The 11,786-nt window shown below is 36.4% G+C and overlaps 1 protein-coding gene across 1 annotated transcript in view; it reads left to right on the top strand.

Moving 5' to 3' along the window:
• The window catches only part of LOC110460562, a 45,049-nt gene that overhangs the window by 17,463 nt on the left and 15,800 nt on the right, over positions 1-11,786 (top strand). The window contains exon 5 of the mRNA XM_021513536.1: positions 2,706-2,885. Coding sequence (XP_021369211.1) covers positions 2,706-2,885 — 180 coding nt within the window. The remainder of the gene's footprint in view (positions 1-2,705; positions 2,886-11,786) is intronic.

Raw genomic sequence — 11,786 nt, 5'->3', positions numbered from 1 at the left:
TATATATATATATATATATATATATATATAAATCTTATTACCGGTTAGCTTGTAATAGTAGTAATAATAGTCTTTATTTAAACTTGATTACATATTGAGTCAAAGACTCGTCTCCCATATGGCCAAGCATATTAAAAATGTATATTATATATTTCACTAGTGGTTGCTACATGTATACCTAACCACAGGTTCTTTTTAAATCTCCAATAAACATAAATATGGAGAATAGTCACGGCGGCATTTAATATATATATATATATATACAGAAATCTTATTACCGCTTAGTTTGTAATAATAATAATAATAGGAAGAAAAATAAGTATAATACGGAACAATACCAATAAGTATCCCCGATAATAATAACTAGAATTGCAATTGCGAGCAATAGCAGAAGTCACCCTTAACTATGCAGCCATTTTGATTTTTCACAAAACGAACACCGCAGTTGTGTTCGAAGTGCCAAACTTCACCTATACATACCAAATTTCATCACATTTGGACGATATTAAAATTTCGACCAATCAGAGGCCAGAAAACGGCAGCCAATTTGTCGAAATGTGAAAATCAGACTATGAAAGTGACTGGTGTCCCATAATATACTAAAAACCAAATTCCATGAAAATCAGAGAATATTGAAATTTTGACTAATCAGAGGCCAGGAAATGGCAGCCATTTTGGTTTTTTTAACACAACGAACACCGCAGTTGTGTTTGAAGTGCTATATTACACCTACATACAAAATTTCATCAAAATTGGACGATATAAAATTTCGACCAATCAGAAGCCTGCATTTGTCCGCCATTTTAAAATCAAATTCAGCGAGTTTTTTGTTGAAAATGAGCGGTGTGATGATATAAACCCTTTCATTATGTTCCATCAAATAGAACAAATGTTATTAAGAAATATGATTTCGGCCAATCAGTGGGACGGTGGCCATATTGGATGGTTGAGCCGGAATGATAAGAATCGCATTGGTAGTTCCTGAGATTGGTCGCGTATAAAAGCCGCGGAAGAATAATAACAATATTAAGTAAGAAACGGAACAATAACGGCGGAAGAATAATAATATGAATAAGTAAGAAACGGAACAATAGCAATAAGATTCCCCGACTTCGTCTGGGGTGACTTAATAATAAGAATAAGAATAAGTAAGAAATTGAACAAAAACAATAACTCTTCCCGACTTCGTCCTGGGTGACTTAACTAGCAACAGACACACTTCCCGTAACCGATGAAAAACACAAAAATGTCAGATATTCTAAAACATCACACAAATGACACCATAGCAACCGTTGTTTACTTTTCTCGCCTAGAATTGACAGTGACCCTAGAAATTGTTCATTTAACATATTTCACTAGAAACAAATTATTTTCTTCAGCTGTTATTATGGGGAAAAAAATATTGACATTATTGACTTTGCTAATTTAATCTATATGCTGAATCAAGGGTAAAAACATAGAAAACAGTGTAATTAGAATGAAAACAAATACGGTTCAGCAACGGTGAAGTCATATCGGACCTGACAATAATGATAAGGACAATTACAAAACTAAACAGGTAATGTTTAAAAACGGAACACAAAAGCAAATATAGTCAGACATTATCATAAATAACATTTAGAAATTGCAAAATGTATGGTATAAACCAATCTCATGCAGATATTGGAAATATTTTACAACTTGAGTTGAATAATGTTTTCATATTAGGCACGTTAACATATTGATCTCAAATCTGTCTAAAATCGGCACATTTGATCATTTTGTGCGGCACAGTCATGTGCTTGCTGCATGAATGACAAAGTGGCTGATTTTCCCCCCGAAGCAAGTACGCATAAGTAAAAATTGTGTGGCCGTGCGAAGTTGTACACACATCATCCTCTCTACGGTCTTTCTTGCACCCATAATTGTTGAATCGCGAATATTTCATTGTTGATAGTATCTGACTATCTTTGTTGCCAGTTACGTTTGATGAAACTGGTAACATCAGATTTAAAATCAGAGTAATATATTGCTTGGTTGCAGGTTAAGTGCTGACAAAGGATAATCAACAGTAGATCTAGTATTCTTTCTTCCACGACATACACTTACGGGATGAGCTAGAAAATAGACAAGACTTATCGTTTAATAAAATATTTAACAAGCATGTGCAGAGCGATGCATGATGGTACAAAAGCACAAGTTTGCGCAAAACAATCAAACCGGAATCTAGCGTAAAACTTATGTTTGAAAAAGTTCAGTCAACAATAAAAGCAATCGTATATCAAGGGAGCGTTTATAAAATAAACGTGGCAATTATTGTATATGATCAGGAAAAAACCCTAAAGAGGGCATCTCTAATATATTGTTGAGGTAAGGGGAGGGTACGTGTATGTCTCCTGCAACTGGGCAAATTCAGACACCGTAACTAATATGCCCCTCCCCATTTGCAACACTTGGACCTACATCAAAGTCTGTCCACGCTGTATATCATGTGCATTGTGTATATAATTACCAAAAACAAAACAAAAACCAATAGATTATAACAAGGGAGGGTGGGAACCTACACTGTACCTATAAATAAAAGGGGAGGTTGGGGACATACACATTACTTATACGTAAAAGGGAAGGATTGGGACATGCACTGTAGCTATACGTAAAAGGGGAGGTTGGGACATGCACTGTACCTATACAGCGTTCGATCATTATTGTGTTTTTCTATATTACAGACAATATGCTAAATTTCCTCGCCGCTGTTGCCGCCCTCGCTGCTTACGCCGCCGCCGCCGTTGTCGACTTAGTTGCCGGCACAGACGCCTCTTTTGTCAGCAGTTTCGCTGCTGGTGCCGCCATTGTCGCCGGTGCCACTGCTGTCGCCGCCGGTCACGTCCTCTTCCCCAGGAAAAACGGTACGTTACCCCTTTTTTCAAAGATAAGTTTGAGTTACAATTATGCTTTGAGTAAGCTTGAATGCCCCTTTTCTGTTATCATTTTATTGTTAAATAATTGCTTTTTAATCGCGCAATTGTTGATATTGCGATATGTTCTAATAAAAAAAATCAAACATTTATCCCGAACTTCTGCTGCACTTTATTTAATTGTAATTGCTGAACAATATGTTCATCTTTGTGTGCATATTTATGACAGGAAAACATGATATGCTGGACCATTGTCTTGAAAGGCGATCATCATTGTGATAGTTATATTTGGTTTTATTTTGTTTAACATCCTATTAACAGCTAATGTCATTTAAGGACCTGCCTCCATGTGTGTTGTGTATGCCTGTACATTTGTAAGTGTGGATGTGTGCAAGAGGCAGGGTATGTTCGTACAAATCCCTTTTTGTGAAAGCGCAGATTTTATGCCGACTATATACTGTTATCTAATTGAAATGACGTGCGGTAGAAACCAAGCAGATGGTTGATGGTTTGATACTATCACACGTCCTATTATGTGTGCATGTCTGTATGTGTTTTGGGTATTTGACAAGTAGCATGCATTGATAGAGTGTTTTAAAGCTTCAACTAATACATGATCGTGGACCTGCTTTAATGGTATCTGAAATACCAATAGGCAACATTTTAGGTTATTTTGGCTGATAGAATGCTGGTTTGCAGTATTGCTTTTTCTGAGGAGATATTTTATATTAAAGGTGACCGACGCAGGTCATCTTGGCGTCATGGCAGCATACTACTTACTATCTGATCGGTCGACGATGTCCGATTGGCCAGTCATTTATAAATGGTGTAAAATGCATCGATTATTAGTAATATATATTTTAATTTTATGGTTTTGAAATATGGAAAATGGGGACAATTCCAATGCAGATCATGTTTTTAAAAGGTCAGGAAGAAAATATGATATATATTTATATTCCTTCAGATTAAGTTTTAGTTCAGTATGTTTCTCCTTTCAACACATCCGAGGAAGGGATCTCTATTTTTACCTAGTAAAACAGAGGAGAAGTTTAATCATCTTAGATTCTCTTATGCTTATACATTTAGATATCAGAAAGATATAGTGTATGTCTTTTTGCGAGGGAAAGGGCGTATTTTTGCTACTAATCTAGTTATTACTTTACAATATTTCATGACATGAGTAGTGAGTTAATTTATATCATTTTTTTTTTCTTATTTCGTCGCTTTTCGCAGCTGATTTATGTCTGTTGTTTTAATTATGACTATTCATTGTGTATCCATAGATAAAGATCAGGAGAATAAGTATACTAGCGGAAAAAAGAAACTGTACATGCGGAGAATTGTTATAGAACATGTATTACCAACTGTATATACATGAACATTCACACACATGACCGAGTATGACACATACACGCTAACTGTGTGTCATTGATAGTTTTTCCCGTGCAGTTTACTCTCTATAGGCGTTGACCAGTTTGCATGTTTTTCTCATCCAGACATCCAATTCGACAATGAAATTGTATTTTTCAACTCTTGTGTCACTCTGTTTAGACCAGTGAACAGTAAAAACAGCATTATAACGTTTTAATTTGTGATTAATGCTATGCGGAGGTTAAATGAAAAGGACCGCCTCCGGATTATTGGTATGCTTCAAGCTGGTATGGGTCAAGCCGTTGTCTCTAACCGTTTTCATGTCAATCGAAACACAATCCGGGATTTGTGAAGACGACAGTTTGGCCACGTCGGCGATCGACCTCGTGCGGGACGTCCACGTGTGACGTCACGTCAACAGGACAACCATATTCGGCTTGTCCATTTGAGAAATCGCTTCCAAACGGCAAGTTTGACTGCGCGGACAATCCCTGGGTTGCTACCAATAAGCCAGAGAACTGTACGGAACCGATTGCGTAAACGAGCTAACCGTCCGTGACGTCCTGCAATCCGCCCAGTTCTTCTGCCACGTCATCATGTAGCACATCTGGACTGGTGCAGAAGGCATCTTCGAGTTACTCGACGGGATTGGGCAGGCATTTTGTTTACGGACGAGTCACGAGTCCACCTGGATAGTAGTGTCGGCCGTTCCAGAGTGTATCGTCGCGTTGGAGAACGTTTTGTGACGCGTGTGTGGTACAACGACGTTCTTTCGGCTGAGGCAGCGTCATGATTTGGGGCGGCATCACAGCCAACGTGAGAACGCATCTGGTGGTTGTTAACAGGAATTCAAACGTGCTACGTTACCGTGACGAGATCCTCCGGACCCACGTCGTTCCATTCGTGCAAGGGCAGCAACGTCACATAACGCTACAGCAGGACAACTCGATGCCACACACCGGCATAAAAGTAAAATTGCGCGATAAAACATAGTTCTTACAATAAAGTACTTACGCTGATGAATAAAAGAGAGTTCCTTTTTGTGTTAATGGCCGAAGTTTAATGAATTCTGAGATACAGTGTTTCATTTTGATATTTTATTTCTTCAGACACGAATACAAATAGGGTTACATATTAATACGCGCGCGCGACGTTTGACACGCCGTAAAAAAAAACCAGGAGTATGCATGGCCTAATGGACATCACACTTTTTGTGATTTTATTGTATTGGAAAGGAATTATCAATGCACCAAGGAAAGATTTAAAAAATGAACTTCTTGGTATTCCCATAATTAATGCACTGTAGTTTCTTTAACTTGATTACAGCAAGTACATTATTAGAGGATTATCTGGAAATTCAAGCTGAACTCTATTCCCAATAAAGTATTGACCATTGAATACTGGTTAAAAGTGATTCTGACACAAGAAAGTAATCTAGCCCAGCCTGTTTTATTGGTGTTAATCTCCAAGTCTCCTCATTCCAAAAAATATCAATAAGCCTATTAGGGTGGTTTATTCTTAGCCATTGGATTGCTAATATTCTTGTAGCTGTTTTCATAATCTAACTTAGGATTAAGAACACAGTTAAAATCACCACATATACTATTATTATCATTATTAAAAAGATGAATAGCATCTACGATCTTCTTAAAAAAATCTTGGCAGTCTTGGTTCGGACCATACACAGTAACCACAGTAGTTGCTGTGCCTTCTATTATAGTATCAAGCGCTAAGAAACTTCCAAAATTGTCCTTTTTTACCTCAAAACAAAGTTAATATTAAACATAATAGCAACACCCCTAGTATTTGACCTAAAGGAATTGAACAAACGATCGCACCCCAATTCATTTATAATAACATGTTCATTTTTCTGAACAAAATGCGTATCTTGTAAACAAAAAATGTTGTATTTGTTTCCCTTCATGTATGAGAAAACGTCTTTCCTTTTTAACTTATCGCCCAGACCCTGACAATTTGCTGATAACAATGTTATTCCATTCACGTTACACCGCTGTCATACACGTGAAGTTTTACCATTGATAGTAAGTCTTGCATCCCTGTGAGTGAAGAAAAAATAGAACGAAGAAAAAAAACACTTAAAATCATAATACAATGCTGTATATAATATCATTTTTAATATGCTTGACCATATGGGAGACGAGTCTTTGACTCAATATGTAATCAAGTTTAAATAAAGACTATTATTATTATTATTATTATTACAAGCTAACCGGTAATATATTTTAAATGCCGCCGTGACTGTTCCCCACAATTATGTTTATTGAAAATTTAAAAGAAACTGTGGTTAGGTATACATATAGCAAACACTAGTTAAAGCAGGTGTTTTCTTTTATAAAACCACTGGATAAAGTCTTGAGTTTAATGAGCCCAACAAAACTCAAAATATAAGTAGTGCATTTGATAAACTGATTTTCTATTCATATAGCAACAGTGATAAAGACCTAACCGCCGGGCCTGAAAAGTTATCCCAAGCAGGCACTTTCTTTGAGGAAGCACTTGAAAAGATCAAGAGTGTATTCAGCCCAAGAGAAATCAAGATATTGTGCATTAGTGCAATAAACAGATTTTCTATTTATAGTGTCCCACTGACCTTTGACCACTGGACCTGAAAAGTTATCCTAAGCAGGCACTTTCTTCCAGGAAGAACTAGATAAACTCTGAGTGTAATCAGTCCAACATAATTTGAAATACACTGCACAAACTGATGTTCTATTTACAGTAAGTGACATTGACCTTTGATATCAAAGGCTGAAAAGCTATCCAAAAGCTTAAGCAAACATTGTATTACACTGGATAAAGTATGAGTGCATACGTCACAAAAGAGCTCCAAATATTGTGCATGAAATGTTTTTCTATTTATAGTAACATTAACCTTGAACTTTGACATTGATGCCTCAAAAGCTACAATTTGTATCCTCAGCAAATACTTTCTAAAGTAGCAATGCCCTTAACCTTTCACCACCACAAAAGTACCAAAGCAGGCACTTTCTCCGAGGTAGCACTTGATAAAGCCTGAGTGTAATCATCTCAACGGAATTGGAAATATTGTGCCTAAACTAATTTTCTATTTATGATAACAGTGACCTTGACCTTTGACCGCTGGGCCTGTAAAGCTATTCAAAGCAAGCACTTTCTTCAAACAAATACTGGATAAAGTATGAAAGCAATCCAACTAACATTACTGAAGACATTGTGCAGAAATTAAACAAGAAGCCCAACGGGCCTGTGTCGCTCACTTGCTTCTAATGCAACTTTGAAGCTGATCTAGGTCATTTATTTGGATGGTAAGCTCATACACTTTATTCAAATATAGCACATTTGACACATGTGACCTTGAATGTAGATCAAGGTCATTCATTTTAACACACTTGGTAGCCCTTCATCCCATCATGCTACAGGCCCAAGTATATGGGCCTTTTGGATATTGAGAAGAATATGCTTAAAGATGTTAGGACATTTGACCCATGTGACCTTAAAAGTCGGTCAATGTTATGCATTTGAACACATTTCGTAACCTCTCATCCAGGCATGCTATAGGCTCAATATTATGGTCCTCTTACAGTTGTGTGACCGCACAACGCACCAAAAATACCGTGCGCACACCGTGCATACATCGTTCACAGTCAATTATGAGAAATTCCAATGTGCAAAGGGCCATACATGTAAAAAAATAAAATATTGGCACGCGGTTCGAACTCGATCTGTAATCTATTATGATTAAGCCACATACAAAGTTACAAATCGATATGGTAAATGTTGGCGAAAAAAAGTCTGGAAAACTTAAATGTGACTGCCCCCGCCAACAACAACGTGTGATGACGGACAGAGTGATCCTAAGGTGTTCGCCATGCTTCACAGGCGGCTCGACAAAGAAAGGCAGAACAGTGAAGAAAAAGTAAAGATTGAAGGTCCCAAGTGTGTTGCAATGGGGGCAGAAGATATATTTTGATCTGTTCAAAGTCCCCAAGTAGTAGACATGAAAGAAAATCCCCGATTCTTCAGGGGGCCTTGAAAAGGAAAAGGAAGGGAAATAACTCTTCATGGAGACTCCAATTTAAGTAATTTGTGCTAATCTGACAGATCAGTCAATTCAAGATCTATCTGTACACTACATTCAAGAAGAATTACACATTAGTATATGTTTCGCATGTTTGAAATTGTCTGACATTGTCAGTATGGTAAGTTTTAAGCAAAACGTCAATACCAAATAAAATTTCTGGATTTTTTTTCTCCAATAATTTTTCTACATTTTAAAGAGAGTGGTAGCTATGGGAGCACTCGATATATGTTATAAACATAAAAAAAATATTGATACTTTGCAAAAAAGTAAGCAATTCTCAAAAATCTCCTAAACATCACATAATTTATCTAAAAGGAAACTGGGAACTGATAGAAATAACAAACTATACCCGATATATAACAGAAAGGAATGTGTGAACATCGTGTGATGGACACAACTCACAGGAATATTTAAATTATGTAAGAAATAATTCTCAGGGACACCATCTAAATGAAAATGGAAAGTAAAACAAACATTACAGTAAAATGTTCAAACCTGGCCTGCATGGTGTAAAGTTTCACCTTTTTGCCTTTTGTAACTCAGCTTTCTTGGTGAATTTTGTGCATTTCTAAATATCTCTCATTCTCATCAGATGTATATGAAGTGCATAACAAATGGAAAAATAAAAATATGAATGATAAACTGCCAGAATAAGATGTATAGGAAAGCAAACAAAGGGGCTCAACTCTTCAAGTTCGTGAAAATCCAGCCCTGAATTTCTGCCATTTTTAGGATGATCTACACCAAAGTCAAATAACTTTGGCTACTTCAACTTCAACTTCTGACATGCCAATGACCCTTGGTGAGACTTATTTAGCTGTCAAAAATCAGACCAAAAAATACTGCAGTACAATTTTATGTCAACTTATGTATTAATGGATCTGAACACCACTGTAAATATGACTGTTGAACAGATTTTTTTTTCAATCCTTTTAATCACAGGTTTAGGGAATGAAGGGTTTACATGTTGTTTGTTGATGTTTAGTGGATCTAAGAGATACATGTATAGCCTTTTTTTTAAACACAGTATTCTAAAAGATATGATTAAGGTTTCAGACTCTTTTCGGTTATCAGCATCTTTTGAGGAAACTCCATGAATTGTAGCAGAAAAATGTCAACAAATAATATGAAGTGTCGTGCAGTGGATATATAAAGCTCAACTCCTGCTATATATTTGTAGTAAGTTGTCAAAGAATCAGATATTTGGTAGACCTTTCTGATACATATGACTTAAAAGTGGTAGCGAGGATTTATACAACCCCAAAAACTGATTCCTATTCCTTATACAGAGAACAGTGCGGAAATACAGGTGGACTGAAGTTATTTTGAAAATAACGTCAGGTAATTCGAATAAAATTGACTTCCTTCATAATTTTACATATCTTTGCTATAGCCATTCATTTTGTATTCACATATTCATGTATTCAACCTTAGCAGATTTAGCCTTGTTCTCTAAGCTTTCAGATTATTGCACCTGACACAGGGACTTGTATGTCATACACTATATACTACTCATATATGTGAACTGAGGGTTAGAAATTAATACCAAGTCCCTGTGCATGTAAATAATAATGGCGGTGCCCAGTACCAACTTGCCTTGTCGACTATGTCATGATTTATGTAAAACAAGAGGCCAAGAGGGCCTGTATCGCTCACCTGTTTCTTTTGTTACATGAAACTGACATATAGGCAACTTCAGACCAATCTTAGTAACTAGAACACAAGACATTTTAACATCCCTAAAACGCTTCTTAAGATATTGTTTATTGAAATATGAGTGTGAAATTGTAATTTTAAAGCTTTTAACCCACGTTGACCTTTGACTCCGGCTAGCATTTAAAGTTGACATTTGAGCTCATTACTTTGATAAAGAAAAAGGTTCACACTGCAGGTCTACATAACATACTAAATTATCATGACTCTAGACCAAATGGTTCTTAGGATATCGTCGTTTGAATTGTTTTAACATTTTTGACTCCTTTGATCTTGAAAGTAGGTCAATGTCATTTTAAAAAGGACACTTTATAGCACTCTATTCCTGGTACCTACTGGCCAAATAGTATGATCCTGGGCCATATGGAACTTGAGAAGAAGATTGTTAAAACGTTTAACCCACGTTGACATTTGCACCCCGACTAGCACTTAAAGTTGACCTTTGACCTCATTACTGTAACAAAGAAAACGATTTGCACTGCTGGTCTGCATAACATACCCAGGTGTCATGACTCTAGTCCAAAAGATATTGTTGTTTGAATTTCTGAACATATTTGACCCCTGTGGCCTTAAAGGTAGGTCAAGGTCATTTTAATAAGGAAACTTTTTTTTAGTACGGCATAAGCTAACATGGCCCGAACAGGTGAGCTAAAAACAAAGGAGGACAGTACTGAAACATTTTCTGTACTTGATCAGTTGGTAGAGATAATTGGCCATATTGTAACTATAAATGATAACCAAGGGAAATACATAGGCAACCAGTGCTGAAATAATCTTGAAAGTTTAAAGTTTTGCTAGTAAAGTGTCTCTGCTAGGTGACAAGGGAATGGAATTAAACACAAGGCTCATTCCGTCAAGGTTGAATGGAACAAATTTAAATTATTAACCCTTGGCTATCGAAGATGGTGAAATAACGAGGTTCGATTGTAAAATAAGATGTGTCTTTAGCAGTATGCTCCAGTGAAATTACACTATACAGTCAGCATCAGTCCTGCGCTATCACAAGGAGACAAACATGAACATGCCACAGGCTCCCAAAACACAAATTAATTATACACAAACTCACCACACACATGCATCTCGGAAATGGGGGAGGCCGTCCTTAAATGGCCATGTATAGCTGTTGATAAGACGTACATTAAACAATACTAAACCAAACCTGATGTTTATTTTGATATACAGATATTATTTATTTGGATAATTTCATGAAAATGATGACTTGTAATTGTAAACAAATGATTTGTTAATTTCAGCTTGCATGCACGGTATGAACGTCTCCCAATATTAACGGCTACCAAACCCGTTTTCGAGGTTACAAACAAACGCTATGTTTAAAAAATATGTACAGCAGTGTCCAGAGGGCTGTTAGGTAGGGTCTGTCCCAATCACCTGCCCTCTAGACAGCTTTTTAAGTTTTACTAAGTAAGTTGTTTTAGTGCCAAATTTTGTACAGCATGATTGTTTAGCATCTTTATCTTAATCCTTTTAACGTAGTTATCTCATGATAAAATGTGTTGTTTGCCTTTACACTGCTACAATGTTTTACCATTTATATATATAAATGTTTGTCGAAATACAAGCTCCTGAGAACTTATGTTTACTTTGACATATATTCAACGTAAATATCGATTCTTGTATCTTGTATCTTGATGTAACATGCCACTTTGCTTATCTGATAGTTTTAAGATAAAAAAAACCACAACCTTTTAATCACGAACTTTTCCTCG

Source organism: Mizuhopecten yessoensis, unplaced genomic scaffold (genome assembly GCF_002113885.1).
Source record: "Mizuhopecten yessoensis strain PY_sf001 unplaced genomic scaffold, ASM211388v2 scaffold10437, whole genome shotgun sequence".
In the NCBI taxonomy this organism is placed as follows: domain Eukaryota; kingdom Metazoa; phylum Mollusca; class Bivalvia; order Pectinida; family Pectinidae; genus Mizuhopecten; species Mizuhopecten yessoensis.
This window is presented reverse-complemented; position numbering and strand designations above follow the sequence as displayed.